The 19,512-nt window shown below is 36.4% G+C and overlaps 1 protein-coding gene across 3 annotated transcripts in view; it reads right to left on the bottom strand.

The window, feature by feature from the left end:
• Positions 1 to 19,512, bottom strand: part of CNTN3 (contactin 3) — a 373,051-nt gene that overhangs the window by 244,681 nt on the left and 108,858 nt on the right. For all 3 annotated transcript variants that reach the window (XM_053599702.1, XM_053599704.1, XM_053599703.1), the window contains exon 3: positions 6,365 to 6,491. In XM_053599702.1, the coding sequence (XP_053455677.1) occupies positions 6,365 to 6,491 (127 nt within the window). The remainder of the gene's footprint in view (positions 1 to 6,364; positions 6,492 to 19,512) is intronic.

Raw genomic sequence — 19,512 nt, 5'->3', positions numbered from 1 at the left:
AAACACTTGTGAAATCAACAGGCAATACTTTATTTTGGGTTTGACAAAAAAATTAGAAATTTAATCACAGAAGCAATTTGTGGTTTCAGATGCAACTTTCAAGTTAATAAGCAAATGCATTTGTGTTCAAATGCAATGTTTGTTAATATGTTTACGGAAGTGATGAGAATAATTGTAGCCTTTGAAAGAAAGAATGTCTAAATTTGCATATTCAATACTTTATCCAAAAATAACTGATTAGGCTTCAGCAATAATTACTAAAGATCTAAATGAGTTACGTTGTAGTGCTCTGGGTTTTTTTTTTAATTGAGTTTTCAAAATGCGTTTTATGGAATAGATCCCAATTTCTCATTCATTGATAATTTTTAACACACACACACACAGAGATTACAAACAACTGTTAGGTTTACATATATTTACAGTCTAGTTCAATCCCTAGTTCAGGGATTATTTAAAAATTATTCCAAGGAGAGTTATAGAAGATGCTTCCATTGTTGCTGTCCCTTCATCCATTTTAGCTTTCTTGGGCAGCAGCTCCCTCTTTCTGCTTTGATGAGGCCAGTCCTCATATGACCCTGGCCTGGCCAATTAGAACATATATGTCTCAGGCCTTACTGATTGGGTAATCATATGACTATGACCCAAATGACTTTATCTGTGTTGGACAAATAAACAATCTCAAAGATGGGGAATAAATGCATCATTAATCAGCACATGTATATCCTCACTCCCTACCCCACTGAAAAAATTCACAAGAGGAATGAAAAAAGTTATTTGTTTTGTTATACTGCCATCTTTAATGTTCAAATTTTAACCTTTCCATTTCTGCTGCATATTGACTGCTGACACCATTAGCTGTGTTTTTCTGATACCACTTGGGGCTTTTAATAACACACATAGAAATGATGGCCTGTTCTTCCAGTTGATTTTATAGAGAGGATATAAGTAGCCTGGAGTCCCAGCCAACTATCCATATCACCTCAAGACAATTTGTCTTAAAATGGAGCCAAAGGAGAAGACTAAATCCAAACCTAAATTCCCTTTATTTTCCACAATTGTGAACTTCATTCCATTTTTTTTTTTTTTTTTACTAATAACTAAGCATTTGTTCTTTAGTGAAACATTTGGAATGTAAGGATGAAGATGTTTTCCCTACCTTTACCTCTAAGAGAGTTACAGTTTACCGGGACAATCCCATTTCATTTCAATAAGCTTTCATTTCATAGAGGTGGGTTGGGATACCATGGGTGTGCATATCGCTGGAACACAAATTCTGGTGCTGAGAAGGCCCAGAGACATCCTGGGACAGATGGTAGAGCAGCCAGGTTCAACCTGCCTTATAAGCGTGTGTTTACCTCTGTGTCCCACAGACACTATAGATACTCTTTATTTTTTATGTTTGGTCATTGTTCCAACCATGCAAATACTTCTTCACTCTTAGTGGCGGACTGTGGGCATGGGGAGGGCCAGAGTTCACCAGCTGGAGAAGTGATGATCTTGAAGGGAGTTGAACTTGAGGGTGAACACAGAAAACTGGGCTGAGAAATCTGGCACAAAAGGATTGCCTTTCTCCAAGGGCCAAGACAGTTTAGAGGAACAATAACTCTTATTTGCCTTGAGACATAAAAGTAAAGTTCATTGACATAAATATTACTGAGCAAAAATAAATATGTAAGAGACAAATTGTATATAAGCAAAATTATACTTAAGAATATATGCCATATATCATCATATGGTATGATATACAATATATAATATACAGCACATATACTACATGTGTTATATGTTATAAAAATGGAACATATGTAGTTCATATTTAAAATGTATAGAATATTCATAATGCATATATACACCAAATAGAGTACTATACATAGTACTCTGTGCATGTGTGTATACGTAAGAAAGAAATCCAGACTTCTATCCTTCCATCTCCTCCTTGACCAAATGGTGAGCAGAATTTAGTGTATTATTTTATTTTCTCCTTATTTTTTATACAAAATACATTTAGTTGATTTTTAGCAAATTAAACACGTGCAAGATGTGACATATTTAGGGTAATTATGGCCAGCAAAGACCTCTATTTTGCAATGGTATTTAGCCCTTACAATTATCTAAGATTCTTTATACTATGTTTTATTAAAATAATTTATTTGTTCTCTGAAACAAATAAGCCGAAAGAGAATGATGTTCTTGTCACTTCTTTATGCAGACAGAAAAATGAAAGCCCATTTACAGAAAAGATCTGTGGTCCAGGCATTGTTCTGGAACTTTCTGTAAGCCTAGACGTGCTTATCTGTGCTGTTCAATACATTAAGCTACTAGCCACATGTGGCTACATCGCACTTAAAAAGAGGCTGCTGTGAGTTTCTAATTTAATTTAACTGATGACCTTTTCAAGTGCCAAATGTAGCTACCGACTACAACACAGCTCTAAAGTCTCAAGCTAGAACAAAAGTTGAGAACACAAAGCCCACAAGGGCCACATTCAGCTTTTAAGACACACTTTCATTGGCCTTCATTTTGTCCAAAAAGGAAGGCAGAGTTAACACTAAAATTAGACAGATAAGAAAATGAACATATCTGAATATTAAACATCTCTTTAAAAGCTTTTACAGTGCTGAACCAGGATTCCTGGATGGTAACCATCAGCCAGTACTGAGAAGCAGTGATGACCTCTTAACAACAGGCTGAGAGCTGAAGATCTGAGTTTCCAATCATCGTCCAATGTGCCTGTATGTTCCTGGGGCAGGCTTACCTCATGCAATCTTTTTACTCACGTGGTCCCTACTGGCATACACTTTTTTAAGCCCTGCCACCCCAAATATGAGGCCCCTTTAAATGCCATCAGCAGCAATGACCCAGGATCCTCCTATTTGGGGTCTTTCATCTTAGCATTAGTTAGTTGGGCATTTCTAACCCCATGAAAAGCAGGAGAAAATCTTTTCCATTAAAAAAAGTATTAATACTTCCTCGGGGTAACCTCTTTCAGCACCATCAGCAATTACGATGAGACAGAATACTAATTAACCTTTAAATATAGGCTTTGGGGCTCAGGCAGGGAAATGCAGAAGAAAGAATAAAATTCTCAATTAAGCCCTAACACAAGTAATTTCTCCTGAGAATTTCTGAACTTTAGGATTTCTAATATGACCAATTAAGAGTTCTTTTCACCCAGTGGGATTAAAACAAAGACAAGATCTCTCATCAGATAAGTTTTCCTCAGTCTACAAGGCAAGGCTCTGAGCTTTCAAAGACATTCTTTTATAAGGCTCTTTAATTTTATTCTGAATCTTTAGAAGCATGTTTGGATTGCTATCAACAATTCACATGACCTTCTAAGTTTCCCCTGTGGCTGCCTCTCCCTCTCTCGCCAGATAGATAGATAGATAGAGAACATAGATATAAATATATATACACATCCACATGCACATACTCACATGCACATATATATGCTTATTTTTATTAATACATAATAAAACATTCTTTCTCTGACTTCACATAAAAAAATTCCCAATATTCTTTTTTATGTCCTGTATCATTATATATTTATGCCATTTATTGGCAATTGTTGGGGGATAGTAAAAAAAAATTATTTGAATAAGCAAGCATATTTTATTCTGGACCATTTAAAGAATAATGTGGAATATTACCTAGTGGACTATTAAAGTCAAAAGCTAGGAAAAAAAAAAAAAACAGGTCAAAACAGAAGGTGTCATCGAAATAGATAAATTTGTAATTGCAACCCACATTTTTCCACACTCCATTTACTCCAGGAACAATCTATTTCCTTCACAGATAACATGAATAACAAAAGGTTGTTTCTTATTGTATGGAAGCCCAATATTTCTCAGAACTAAAAGCAGGTCCCTTGTGCTTTTCCAGGTCTCCATTTCTAATGGTTCTAACCTTTAGCTTAAGTGAAATTTTATATTGGTTGGAAATCTTAACTTCAGAAAATCTTTAAAGCTGTAATGAAAATGTCTGCTCTATTTGGCTACAAGCGAAAAAATGCAAAACAATACATAGCATGTTACATTTCTTCATTTAGCACATTTAAAACTAATAAATCAATCGAAGTCACACATCTCCTAGTTTCAGTTAACAGATGTTACTTAAATTGCAACATACCAATACCAAGATGCTATCTCTGGGTATACGATAAAGCAGAAGAATTGCTGTGTAAACAGCAAAACTTCTTCATCAACGTCTTATCTACGTTGTAGGTCATTTCAAAAATTTTGAGATACACAAAAATCAAGAAACGTAAAATCCAGGCAGATGGAAACAAATGAATCCCGCCCAGCAACACCAGTAAGACAAGCAAACAGAAACTTGCAGAAGTGAATCAAAAAGGACGCTGTAAACTATGTTTCTTGAAAGTGAAATAATGGACCACAACACAGATTGTTTCAAAACTTTCCCAGTGACCCACGTATCAATTCATTTTGACAGACTCTATAGCAGTGGTTCTCAACCTTCCTAATGCCACGACCCTTTAATACAGATAATGCCACCACGCCGGGTACTGGTACAGGGGCGTATCTGCATGCGGGCAGACCGGGAAGCGGTGTCTCAATTCTTAAGACCAGCAGAAATACGTGTTTTCCGACCCCCAAAGGGGCCGCGACCCACAGGTTGAGAACCACTGCTCTATAGCTATCATACAAAGACATAATTACAACAAAAGGCTATTTCTGGATTTCCAATTCAAGACTTCGGACAATTTTTTAGCTGAACAATGTATCACCAAATTATTCATCAGATAAATGCCAGGAAATACAACTTTACTGACAACAGAAAAACAGCCCACACAAGCCATTCACATGGATTCCTTATTGTATTTATAGCCATGTTTATAAGAATAATCTTCTATTTCAGGAAGAAACAAACAGATGCATTTAGAAATTGTTGGATTATCTTACAAATATGTGAGGAAAAAAAACATTTCTAGTATTTGTCTCGTTAAGCAAAGGGGTTCAATTTTCCTGTAAAGAAGAAAATATTTCCAGATGTTACATAAGCTTATGCCTAATTAACTGAACTAGCTCATAATATACAGTTTCTTCTTCTTTTTTTTTTTTTTCTAATGCTGTGTTGCAATTTTCATATTTCTACAGGGAGAAAAAGAAGGAGAACTTTTTCTCACCTTTGCCAATTCCGATCAGTAACCCGGAATTGTCATGTTTATTTTGAAGTACACAGCAGGGGATCAATAAATACATTGTCAAACACAGTAGAAAAAGACTGACCTTGGTGACTTCCAGACACAAAAATACAGATGTCTATCTTCTAACCCAATCTTGACCCAATTTAACCATGACTGTTAGTTTCAATTATTTAAGACCAATGCGAGGTCAGTAAAATCTACATTACTAATCTAGACATTTAGCATTTTATTAATATACGCTGAAGTTTGCTTGTTCTACAGATCATAGAAAAGATTTTGCCAAGAGAATTAACAGTGTAAACAGAGTTTTTGAAGCAGATGCTCCCAGTACCTAAAGAGCGTGTTGTTTCGAAGGTGCCCTGAGCACTTTCTTGCAACCACTTACAAGAAAGCAGCATATGCTATTTATCAATAATTCATCTCTTCATTACAGTGGCTCCCCCAGCACCCTAAGTGCAGAAACTTTTAATCTGGAGTTATTTCATAAAATAAATATTCATCTCATCCAAATAATCCATCACTATCCCCAAAGTGTTAATATTTTTATCTTAAGGTGGTGGGAGTTCAGATTTATTTTCGTTTTTCTTTATGCCTTTCTGTAATGCTCGAAAGTTTTCAGTGAACAGATGTTGTTTACATACTAATAAAAATATAGACTTTAACACGATACAAATTTAATAAATGAGATATATTTTCTCTTTAAAATTAGTTAAAATGACTTTAATCACAATAAATTGATATTTTATTCTTCCGTATTTAATGAACCTCCGAACACATACTCAGTAAAATGGTAGAGGAAGAAACAGAGGGACTTGGAATTGTTGTCTTAGCTCTGATTTCAAATTACCTTTGAAACACAGTTCATTTCATCCCTGCAATGCATGTGGTCTTGACAACTACATGCAAATCCAAGTTTATAAATTAAATTACACTGTAAATCCATGAGAACACATTATTTAATGGAGTCTACCATTTTTTTCCTTAGTCAGGAAATATTACTAAAAAGTGAATAATCAATCAAATATATGCTGGAAGGAGTCAAATGTTCATGTAACAGAGCTGTTGAATGTATCAAACAGCTACTGCTTCACAGATCATTTCTTACTGATGGTATAATTATACTGAAGCAAAATAATTCACAAATGCCACCCAGGGATTCTTTTTTTTTAATTTGAATTTTGAAACTTTCCACTGTACCTGTAATGAGGTGAAGGGCTGCCTCTTGCTTCACAATTTAAAGTTATTTTTTTATCCTCTGAACCAACAGAGAAAATGCTGTTGCTGGGCTCTCTGATAAACACAGGGCCTTGTAAGTGAAGCTCACCTATATGGGTAGGAGACATCCAAAAATAATAATGAGTAAAAGATATTGAAAGATGTATCCAAGAATTGAAGAAGAAAAACAAGCAACTACTGTGTGCCATTAAAAAAAAAAAAAAAAAAAAACAAATAAAAAAAAACAACATTGCTCTACTTGTCCACAAACCAACATGTTCTGTAGACAATGTTTTGTTAAACCATTCGTAATAGCACCTCTAAAAGAAAGAAAGTCAGTATAGGAAGGATTACCTATGAATAAGATCAGTTCAATCTGTAAATAAGGCTGAAGTAATTGTTTTTATTAAAAATAAACTGTATCTAAGCGTTCACTGGTTTATAAACTATTACACAAAGACCTTTGTGTCACAAGCCTCTTTGCAAAGCTAAAGCTGCACTCAAAACCAACTGAACACTTGAGTATTACTTTTCTCATTAAATTTGCTTGGCATGCAAAACTCAAGGTTGACAATATAATCTTGTCATGTGGAACTGAAAACATACAATGTTGGATGGAATTCCCATTTTATTAATAGCAAATTGAAGAACAGATTACATCACTGAACATGTGTCTTTTAAAAAACATTTTTACTTTTGGTAAAGAGAACTTGCATGTCCTCTGAGGAGAATTTCCATACGTACACACACACACACAAAAACAAAACCCCCAAATCTCTCTTGTTCTACAAGTTTAAGAAAGAATGAGATAATGCCATCACCAAATGCTTAGGCGACTGCAGTTGTATAATCTTTGCCAGAGCATTTTGGAAAACAAACAAATTCACAGAAAGGGAAAAAAGCTCTTTACTCTCCTCTCTTGAAATGCTCAGCAAAATTGCAGGGGAGTGTCTATTGAACCAGAGAATGAATAAACAGACTAAGAGACAAAGAGGCCAGGAATAGCTAGACAAAACGAGACCAAAAAGCACCAAAGAGGTCCTTAAATATGCTCTTACATTGCAGCTACTTCAAAGAGCACCAATGTTAATAAAAGTATTTACCATAACATAATTTGGCCATGCCCTAGGTCTGGTCTATACCCCTGGCTTCTAGGAGGTAATTCATGTGGTAACTGACAAAAAAAAAAAGTCTTCTTTTAAGGTTAGGATAGGCCACACTGGATCTTAGGATGGGGCCAGCCTTCTCAAAATAGTCTTGGGTAGGCAAATGTCAACATTAGAAAGACTAACGATGGGACAAAAGGTGGGCAATTTGGGTCATGTGGCATCAGCTAACCTGAAGATGGGGCCCAACCACGTGTGCAATCAGTCAGTCTTGCCTACATAATAAAGCCCTAACAAAGACTCTGCACACTGAGGCTCAGGGAGCTTCCCTGGTATTCCTTGTGTATCAGCACACCTCAATGCTGGGAAGATAACATGTCCTGAAGGCAACAAAAGCTTAGTATTTGGAACCTTCCAGACTTTGCTGTATGTGTCTCTTCCTTTGGCTGATGTTAGTATGGATTCTTTCTCTGTAATAAACCAGTAATTGTGAGTATAACAGCTTTCAGAGTCTTCTGTCAGTCTTTCCAGCAAATTATCAAAATTGAGAGCCTTCTGGGACTTGCCATTAGTGTAAGAAGTGAAGGCAGTCATGGGGCCTGTGTCCCAAATGTCATAGCTTTGCTCTTGGCCATATCACCATGCAATTAACCCTTTCTAGTCCCCACTACATTTTGGGAAAGCTGCTTCCTATCCTCCTTAGGCCCCTGATCTGTACCTGATCATTACTTTTATCTATATGGGGGAAATGTCACAAATTCCCAGAAGACTCTCAATTTTGATAAAATTTCTGCCTTCCTTTGTAGAAAAGGACAAACTTCTAAAAGAAATGGATCTTTAAATAGCTACTAACACCTCTAATTTGAAAGGACCAACATTGTCATTTTCTCGATGTTTGCTCCCTCACCAGTTTGCTGTACAGAAATAATAAATACAAACAAAACAACAATCTGTTCTATTAATTGAATTTATTGTCCTAGATAATTGAAAATTATCTTGATAACTGATTTCTTTTTGTAGGTATTTGTAAATATGGTGGATTTTTCTTAGCATTTTTCTAGTGTAACATCTTTTGATTTACTTTTGAAGACATATATTTTATTCACTTATGAGATGGCATAGTCACATTTTCCTGACAAACTCCTATACAGAGACAGCTTGAAAGCAATAATATTTAACATAAGGGTATGAATTTGGAAATAATAGACAAGTTGGGGAGAGAAACCAAAAGAAGGAAAATCAGGTAGAGGTAAGAAGGCAGTGATTTAATTGAAAAAGGTAAAGAGAGGTGTTTGAACATTTCCTACAACTGATTCCTATAAAAACTCAAACGTCCATCCATTATCATGTAATGAAAGTTGAGTCTCAAAAATGATACTATGTTTCTTCTCCAGAGATCATTATTTATTTTAGATAAAGGTACTAAGTAACTAGCAGCATTTTCTTCTGAGACCCCTTTGAGAGAAGGGTACTAACAGTGAATGTGCCAACATTTACTGAATGCTTGGTGGGCTTACTAAGCTATTCATATCTCCTTCCTCCCCTATCCCAGGCTACCTCTGATCCCATCTCCTTCTTCCTAAGATCTTTCCACAATGTCCCTGTTTCTGTTTTCCAGATATGCAGAGCTTGTCACCTTTGGGCTCGCTCCTTGTTAATCTTGTGCTCTAGTTTCTTTTTATCATTCAGAATATAGCAAAAATATCATGTGGCTCATCTGAAATATGGCCCGCCCCAATCTAAAGTCATTTCACATCTCTCATTTCCACTAGACACAGACATAACAAAGCACATCTCATAATCTCACACTGGATGTCCCTCTAGCTACTAACACCACCCACATTTTCATATATATATTGTTTTTTTCCACTATTTTTTGTGTCTCATTCATTGCTGTATCCCGAGTTCCTCGTGCATGGTGGCGATTCAGTTGTTTTCTGCTGAGTCAATGATTAAGATGAATGAAAAAATTCAAATTCCCACAGTGTCTCCATTTAAGACAGACACTATTTTAAAGCTGGTGATTGATAAAGCAAAGATTTTAATTCTAGAGCGTGTGTTCCCACCTTGCGTGTTGGTCAGCCTCTCCAGGAAAAGTGAGGCACAGAAAGATTAAATATTCTGACTGTGGTAACACGCTCTCCTGGTGAGAGACCTGGCCTCACGTTCTTGGTTTATTCCCCTTTCCATGAAACCACACTGTTCTTAATATGGTAAGAGGAGAAAATTAACCACCAGTCTGCTTTTTCAACTTCAGCATTTCCTGATGACACTGGAGCTAACAGCCTAGGAGGCGCATTTCCACCATTTTTGAAATTTAAGGCACCTAACAGGCTTTCAGCCCATCCGCAGCCATTCAGGGACCCTCCAACGACTCTTAGAAAGTAAGAACAAAATAACAATCAAACGTGACAGGCCAGTGCATGCTTCAAGCTCAGAAAAGAGACAAAGGCCACTCCATCTTGCTTTCCAGGAATAGAATCGGTGATGAGAGACGCTGAGGTTTAATGTTATAGTCTCTTGCCAGCCATATAAACTTACAGGGAACAGATTCTGAAATCTCTGCTAATCTAAAAAAATTACCCAACATTTTACTCAAAATGAATTTTGATCCTCAAAAGGACAGGACCTTGACAATTTCATAGAGATATTCCTAAGCAGCAAAAAGCAGCTTGGCTAAAAACAAGAAGGGGGACCCTTGCCCAGCTAGATGTATTCAGTGCAACATTCAGATTGATGCTAAACTTTACTTTTTGTGACAGGGATATTTTTTTTTAATATGCCAGCCTGGCTCCAGAGCTCCATTTTATATTTACAACCTAAAATAAAGGGTATTATATAACATTTCCGAACAGGACTAAGAAGCCCAAAAACCTAATCCTAAGGTGTTATTTTTTCCCCAAAAACACCTATAGGCAATGAGGAAATAATTGCCTTTGAATGTAAGCAAGTACAAGCTTTATGAGCTCCTAAGGTAAAGTCATGTAAAAGATCAAACCATGGCAGATCAATTCTAATGGTCATACTCTACGCAATTTTTATGAAGACTGACAAAGAGAAATGAACAGAGATCCATGCAGTCTCATGACTTCTACTAAAAGAAATAAAATTCCTGAAAGACAATGATGTTATCTCTATAATTCCTAGGGGAAAAGAAAGTGTATCTTATTTTTTCCTTGCCGATTTATGTCATATCTATAATTAAAAAAAGAAAAAAACAATGCAGTGCACTTTGAAATGAAGAGGGTAAATTCTAATAGGGAGTAAGGTTAGACAAGGCAATTTAGGAAATCGTGGATCTAGAAAGGAATATTCCACCCACTTACATACTAAAACAGAATGAGCTCAAGCCCAGGTCAGAGAAAATAAAATAATATGCTTCCAATGAGATAAGATCTGTATTCCAAGCCCTGCTCTTCTATAGGGAAAAAAAATTATAAAGATAGAACCTTTTCTTTTTTAGCAGTAAGACATTATCATTTTTGGTATTGGCTGTTTAAAGCTAGAAAATGCCAAAGAAACAAGGAAAGACTAAAATAAAATTCCATCTATATTCTTCCAGTGTCAGAGAAGATAAAGTATTCAATCCTAGAATATTTCATTTCTTTAACAAATATTTGAATGCCAGATATGCACTGTGAATAACTGGCTGTGGTAGACACTGCTGGCTGTCCACTCAACAGCTATGCCTATTCTTTTTCTGAGCCTTCAGCCCATGGAGACTGAAAGTGCCAGCTTTTCAGAACTCACTGTATTTCTTTGTTGGAAAAGAGAGGAGTCAGAAGAGATTGGGTTATGAAACCAGTCAATAGCCAAAGGGAGTGTATTTGTTTGTTAGGGCTGGATAACAAAGTACTAGAGACTGGGTGGATTCAACAGAAATGAATTGTCTGACAATTCTGGAGGCTCCAGGTTCAAGATGAAGGTGTCAACAGGGCTGGTTTTATCTGAGGGCTGGGAGGGAAGGCTCTGTTCTAGGTCTCTCTCCTTGGCTTGTAGATGGCCGCCTTCTTGCTCTGTCTCTTAATTTCATCTTCCCTCTTTGTGTGTGTCTGTGTCTGAATTCCCCTCATTTATAAGAACGCTGGTCATAATGGATAGGGGTCCACCATAATGAACCTGTGTTAACTAATTACATCTGCAATGATGCTATTTACAAATAAGGTTACATTCTGAGGTACTGAGTGTTAAGTCTTCAACCTAGGATGGGAGTTGGGTGATGGCATAATTCCACCCATAACAAGGGCAAGGGAGAACCTGCTCGAAGATTCTAGGAAAGAGTTTTTACCCTGATTTTTGTTGTTGTTGTTTGTTTAAAAAAAGGAAAGACTGACCTTGTTTTCCTTGCTTTTTGATATGGAAACAGCCAAGTTACAAGGAAATACTAGGAATTACTGTGACCACCCGGACGCCGCCAGGGGAACACACATATCACATACAAGCCAACTCAGAGCCTTCAATCTTTAAGTTCCAGAACCAACATGAACTACGTCACTCCAAATATCATGTGTTAGAAAAATAAGCGTCTAATACAATTTTGTCACCTGCAGCTAAAAGCTATACTGTAACCAATGCACTAGAGAAAAGGGGAAAGGAAATATAGCACACTTGAGCTGGGAAAGGAAAGCAAAATCTTTACCAGGAATGACTAGTATCTATTTTCCACATCTGGAAATGTTATCAAGCAATTATATTGAAAGAAAAGTTGCTGGAGTATGTTATGCACCTGGAGTATGATAGCCAAATAGACACCAAGAAAAAAATGAAGAAAACTCTTCAAATTGCTAAATTAATAGTTCACTACATGATTCTTTTCCTGATCTTTATTACCTGTTCTGTCCACAAACAGAAATAGAAAAATTGCATGAGAGGCAGAATTCAATAATTAGGGAATTAGAACTGAAAGGGACTAGTTAAGCTTCACAGGTGCTAGAAATAAATGTTCATGTAAAAAAAATGCTTCTCCCTAGAATGGCACAGCCCTTTCAAAGCCTGCAAACTTTTTACCAAGAATTGTATTAATCCTTTAATTGCAACCTAAGAAACCTTTAATTACCTAAGAAAACACAAAAATGCAAACACCCACTCATATACATGTATGTACATAATGGTTTGTGTTTAAGGTTAAATATCTGGATTTTGACACCTTACTAATTGCTATAATAACTCATCATGTATTTTGATGACAGTATAATCTATTTCATGGACTGATTAATGCTCAATCTGTATTTTAGTTCAATAAAAATGAACAAGGAAGTATTTCTCAAAGTGACAAATATTATATGTTGACACTTTTTTTATTCCAATGGCTGTATTTCTGATTGTCGAAATGCTTTTTGTAATTGAATGACATGGTTAAGCAATTAATACTTACATTGCAGTAAAGAATGACTTTGGGTGAAAAAGAGAGTGAGAAGAGATGGGCTGAAGTCTTTGTAGATTAAAATGTTGTCACAGTACTCCATGGTTTTATTTAAATCCATGCTATTGTCTTTTTATAAATGTGAGTTCTAGTGTTTTGAACTATCATGACGTCCTTCTATAATTCCCAGACCATAATTATACCTGTCTTTCTAGATGGTTTAACAGCAACTCTACATGATTCGAAAAACTGTATAATGTTATTGTTAGATGCAGCGTACAAGGTATATAGTACACCAAGAGAACACAATCTATCGTCCATTTATTTGAAAAACAAAAAGCACTTACATTCCATTTCTATTATCCCAACTTTCATTGAGTATCTTTTAAATGTTAAAATTCAAAAGGTTCTCACTAATCATATTGAAAAGAATCCATTAATCAACTACTTTTAATACATGTCTTTAGCATATTACTCTCTCAAAGGTTTTAATAGGGATGATTACATGTCAGTATGGAAAACACTATTTCTTTTTTTTTTTTTAATTAAATCATAGCTGTGTACATTAATGTGATCATGGGGCACCATACACTGGTTTTATAGACCATTTGACACATTTTCATCACACTGGTTAACACAGCCTTCCTGGCACTTTCCTAGTTATCGTGTTAAGACATTTATATTCTACATTTACTAAATTTCACATATACCCTTGTAAGATGCACCACAGGTGTAATCCCACCAATCACCCTCCCTCCGCCCACCTCCCCCCTCCCCTATTCTTAGGTTATAACTGGGTTATAGCTTTCATATGAAAGCCATAAATTAGTTTCATAGTAGGGCTGAGTACATTGGATACTTTTTCTTCCATTCTTGAGATACTTTACTAAGAAGAATATGTTTCAGCTCCATCCATGTAAACATGAATAAGGTAAAGTCTCCATCTTTCTTTAAGGCTGCATAATATTCCATGGTGTACATATACCACAATTTATTAATCCATTCATGGATCGATGGGCACTTGGGCTTTTTCCATGACTTAGCAATTATGAATTGGGCTGCAATAAACATTCTGGTACAAATATCTTTGTTATGATGTGATTTTTTGGTCCTCTGGGTATATGCCTAGTACAAGAATTATAGGATTGAATGGCAGATCTATTTTTAGATCTCTAAGTGTTCTCCAAACATCTTTCCAAAAGGAATGTATTAATATGCATTACCACCAGCAGTGTAGAAGTGTTCTCTTTTCTCCACATCCAGGTCAACATCTCTGGTCTTGGGATTTTGTGATATGGGCTAATCAGCAGCTTCAAAAATACACTACTGGGACCTGATCAAACTAGAAAGCTTCTGCACAGCCAAGAACACAGTAAGTAAAGCAAGCAAACAGCCATCAGAATGGGAGAAGATATTTGCAGGTTATGTTTCCAAAAAAGGTTTAATAACCAGAATTCACAGAGAACTCAAATGTATAAGCAAGAAAAGAACAAGTGATCCCATCGCAGGCTGGGCAAGGGACTTGAACAGAAACTTCTCTGAAGAAGACAGGCACACGGCCTACAGACATATGAAAAAATGCACATCATCTTTAATCATCAGAGAAATGCAAATCAAAACTACTTTGAGATATCATATAACTCCAGAAAACACTATTTCTAACAGTTTCTATTCTTTACCAAAGAGTTTGGGTCAAGGCTTTTGGGGCCTATCCATGATTCCCTTCATCTGTTTTAGAAAGACTCTTTTTTTTTTTCTTCTTTTTTTTTTTATTGTTGGGGATTCATTGAGGGTACAATAAGCCAAGTTACACTGATTGCAATTGTTAGGTAAAGTCCCTCTTGCAATCATGTAGAAAGACTCTTTTATATCAAACTCTAGTTTAAAGCCATTATTTCAACAACAAAAATAATTATACAATAAAGAATTCCTATTGCAAATCAGTTGTAATGGAGAAGCTATTAACAAGTAATATTACCTGATGATTGCAATTTGTAGTAGTATTTTGTAGTTATAATCTCACAAACTAGAAAAGAGCAACTCTTTTCCTGCTATCTTAGTAAGTAGAAGTCAGCATTTTGTTTGTAAACGTCTAAGTATATACAACACCATCTGCTTCCCTCTTTCCACTTTTTTCCCCAAATAAGGATCATGATTTTATATTTACTAGTCACTGGGGGTTGGGGAGGAGGGGGATTAAGCTTGGTTTGGGTAGGTATAGAGGTCCAAGAAAGCAGAAAAGGGAACACAACCTTTCCCAAAATTGTGTCTAGAACTATGAAATAGCAGAAGAACACGTCTCAGAGTTGCCTAGACTTACATTTTTCAAATTAACTGACTCAAAACTAAATTATTGAAGTAGATGGATTGCTGTCATTCAGGAGGTCAAGAACAGCCTGAGTTAATCTGGATGGAGTTGAAACACACATATCCTTCTTAGTCAAGTATCACAAGAATGGATAAGCAAGTATCCAATGTACTCAATACTAATATGAAGCTAGTAGATAAACTAATACACACTCACACAAGAGAAAAACTCAGCTCAAGTTGGGGGGGAGGGGTAGAGAAGAGGCAGGAGGAGAATGGTGTGCTCCCACCTAATGGGCACAATGTCTGGCACACCTCCTTTGAGTGGGACATAACTAAAACAGGGACTATACCTAACGAATGCAAACATTATAACTTTTATCATTTGCACCTTCACATTAATTGGGTAAAAAAAATACGAGGCCAGACTGAGCAAGAGGAAAATCTCGTCTCTACAGAAAATAGCTGGATGTTGTGGCAGGCACCTGTTATTTCCAGCTACTCAGGAGGCTGAGGCAAGGGGATCACTTATGCCCAAGAGTTAGGTTGCTGTGAGTTGTGATGCCATGGAACTCTATCCAGAGAGACAGAGTGATACGCTGTCTCAAAAACTAATAATAAATTTAATTATCATCATAAGTTATTTTAGAAACAGTCACTAGACTGTGACTTTTTCCTATTATTTTCTATCCTATTCTACTCAATCTTATTCTATTTTTTTAAATGTTAGTCATAAACTATTTTAATACATTATGCGTCATTGAGTCCTTATCCCAGATTTGATAATCCCTGTCTTTTTTGCTGCTAGTGCCCCAGATTATTTTAGGGAGGAATTGGTTATAACTGCAAAATATTTCCTTTTTTCTTTATTTTTTTTATTTTTTTTTTTTTGGCCGGGGCTGGGTTTGAACTCGCCACATCTGGCATATGGCGCTGGCACCCTACCCCTTTGAGCCAAAATCAGCCTTGGCAATGAAGGAAAAAAAAAAAAAAAACACTGTCACATTCAAAATGGAGAATATTACTGGTCCCGAGATGTAGGAAGGACAAGAGAGCCTTCCCCAAATCCACTGAATGGCTACCTCTTTTGCAGTGTTAGGAAGGAGAGAAGAAATACTGTGCATTTATTATAATATTGGCAAATAAGGGCACGTTTAATTATATTTTTAAAATAAATATATATATAGATATATGTGTGTGTGTGTGTGTGTAAAGATACAGTTAACAATACATGAACATTCTCAAATGTCAATCTATAAAGGGGAAAATGTATATTATACCAGGCCCTGTACTTGACACTTCACATTTACTAAATCATCTAATTCTAAATGAATATTGAACAGTAAGTAAAAACGTGTTCATTTTAATACATACGTATTTATTGCTTTCCTTAATATTGGTGCAGATTATAAATAAGTAGTAACTCCCAGAGCCAGCGAGGATGAGTTAAACTAGAAACACACTGTATGTGTTGGTTCGCATCATTCTGGAGAACCATTTGACAATATGAGAAGCCATGAAATTGTGCAAGAGATTTAGAGAACCTGCTCTCAATTCTTTCATTCATCCTTCCTTGGTGTCACCTTTAGTAATAATCTTTCCTCATTTTAAATTCATACAACAAAGTTTGTGTTTTACTCATCCTAATATCTTTATCTCTCCCAACATGTTACTTTTATTTCTTTTTCACTCTTATCTCCCTCATCCCTAGACTTAAAAATTTCAGAACCTAGTGACCATATTTAACATACATTTCTGCCCCCTAAGACTACCCAACATAGCGTATATATTAGAAAATATAGTACATTTCCATTTGGCTGGAAATCTGTGTGTGTATGTGTATGCGCGCGCGTGCATGTGTTATTTGTGCTTCATCGCAAATGGTTTTACTTTCTTTTTTTTTTTTTTTTTGGTAGAGACAGATTCTCACTTTATGGCCCTCGGCAGAGTGCCGTGGCCTCACACAGCTCACAGCAACCTCCAACTCCTGGGCTTCAGCGATTCTCTTGCCTCAGCCTCCCGAGTAGCTGGGACTACAGGCGCCTGCCACAACACCCGGCTATTTTTTGGTTGCAGTTCAGCCGGGGCCAGGTTTGAACCTGCCACCCTCGGCATATGGGGCCGGCGCCCTTAACGACTGAGCCACAGGCGCCACCCGCAAATGGTTTTACTTTCCAAAATGTTACAGCTGATTGAAGAAAGACTTCAGCAATTTCCAGGACAACCCTGAGCAGATAATCTATCACCAACTGTATTGCATGCATCTACCTATAAAATAACTCATAATATAAAAAGAATGTTCTTGTAATATATGCTAATTCAATGACTGCATCTGTGACTCCTAACAAACATCTCCGCTTTACTAGAAGAACATGTAACAGCAACAAAAATCCCCACTACATCCTTACAAGAGGCACCTACTATTATTAGACAGCATTTCTGTTTGAATGGATTTCAGACTCTTGTTCATCTACACTCCATCAGCTCCTTTCTCAGTAGCATAAATACAGGTGCCACACAGGAGAAGCTTCACTGGAACACACACATTAATAGCACTTTTAACAGCAACATTAATTCTAATTGTCATCCCTTGTACAACTTCCGAGTGGTAAAGTAAAGCCCCATTTCTGGATTTTAACAAGTGGTCTAAAAGTAACAGCTACCTCAGATGTTAAAACAGAACTAAATCAAAAGCTGGGCTTCTGCTAGGCTGTTTAATTATTCAGGTCTCTAAAAAAGTTTAGTGTGGTTAAAGTTACTTTCAAGAAAGATCAGAAGGTGGCCATCTGCAAGCCAGGAGAAGAGGCCTCACCAGAAACTGATCCTTCGGGCATGCTGATCGTGAACGTCTAGTCTCCAGAGCTGTGAGAAATAAATGACTGTTGTTTAAGGCAAAAAATAAAAATAAAAATAAAAAAAGGTGGGTCAGCATTTTTCCAAGTTTTATCATTCTCATGGAATGGAACTTTTCACAAAATATCCCAAAATCCATGTGAAATCATTTATGTAAACCAATAATTTAGTTAACAAATATCCAATGTGAAATTCTTATTTTGGGCTAAATATTCCAAAATCAGGATAAAACATTATGTCAACTATCTGTACATGTGCTACATCTCTGACCCTTCATCCGACAGTTTGAGTTTGGGGTTTGCTTTTCAGATATGACCAGAGCTAGACTTTCTTCTTAGGGTTTTGCAAATTGGAGAGACTATAATTATAATATATGTATATTACCTATTATAAATGCCTGGAAATTTCGGTTTGCAGAGCTATATTTGTGGCTGTTTGGCCAAATGTATCTTAGAGACTACTTAGTTAAAGAACTTCAGAGGAAAACTCTCCCCTCAAAAAAAAAAAAAAAAAAAACCACAAAAAACTACTTCTTTCAAGTGAAATGGCTTCATTAACAAATCTAGAGATTTAGGGATAAAGTCAAATTTCACCTTCTTAAAAACAAAAAAACCCTGCAAATTCTAGCAATCCTAAACTCAGGGGGCCATACAGATAGAACACAATCTCTGTTTTCACACTGCAGCCCCACAGGGAGTAACGCCTCTAATTACCTGCAAAATAACTTTGTTTACCAAAGAAGTTATCTTGGATTGATTTAGCCATTCTTCTTCCAGGAATGTTTTTCCCCTTTATCCTTCAAGGTACAGAGTCTGTTTCGATAGTCAAGCCAAAAAATAATCTCACTTCATCAGAAACTCAAGTTAGTACATTAAATTATACCTCTTGCAAGGCATAGCTGTATTTTAGTAATTTGGATACAAGTTGCCACCCTGTTCCTCAACATCTAGCTCAGACTGTACCCGAAAAGCAAATCCCAAACTCAAACTATGAGTTGAAGGGACAGAGATGTGGAGCATGTCCAGACAGCCAGCAAGTGACTGAGGAGAATCCTAATGTTTTATCCTAACTTTAGAAAATTAAGCCTAAAGTAAGAAGAGAACTGCGTTCTGGGCATTTGGTAACTAAATTAATGGTTGACTAAGTTCTTTCTCAGAGAATTGGGGATATTTTGCAAAGAGCTCTATTTCAGGAAAATGGAGAGACCTGCGCAAACGGGAACCCCTCTCGAAACTATTTTAACCAGGGTAAACTTTCTTAGAGATATGTGTAATGAAACAGCCCAGTGGAAGCTCAACTTTTGTATTCTGTTTATGTTTCTTAGGTTCCCTCAATAGAACACTGCAAAATAGGGTGCAACTGGAATGAATCACTCATCAACACCATGACGAGTGGCTAATAAAATCTATCTTGCATAAACATGTATTTATACTTTAGGACAAGGGTTAGAAAACTACAGCCTACAGGCCAAATCCAGCACCCACCTATTTTGGAATGATCAT

The sequence above is a fragment of the Nycticebus coucang genome, chromosome 8 (genome assembly GCF_027406575.1).
Source record: "Nycticebus coucang isolate mNycCou1 chromosome 8, mNycCou1.pri, whole genome shotgun sequence".
In the NCBI taxonomy this organism is placed as follows: domain Eukaryota; kingdom Metazoa; phylum Chordata; class Mammalia; order Primates; family Lorisidae; genus Nycticebus; species Nycticebus coucang.
The sequence above is the reverse complement of the archived record's forward strand: the minus strand, read 5'-3'. Positions and strand labels throughout refer to the sequence as shown.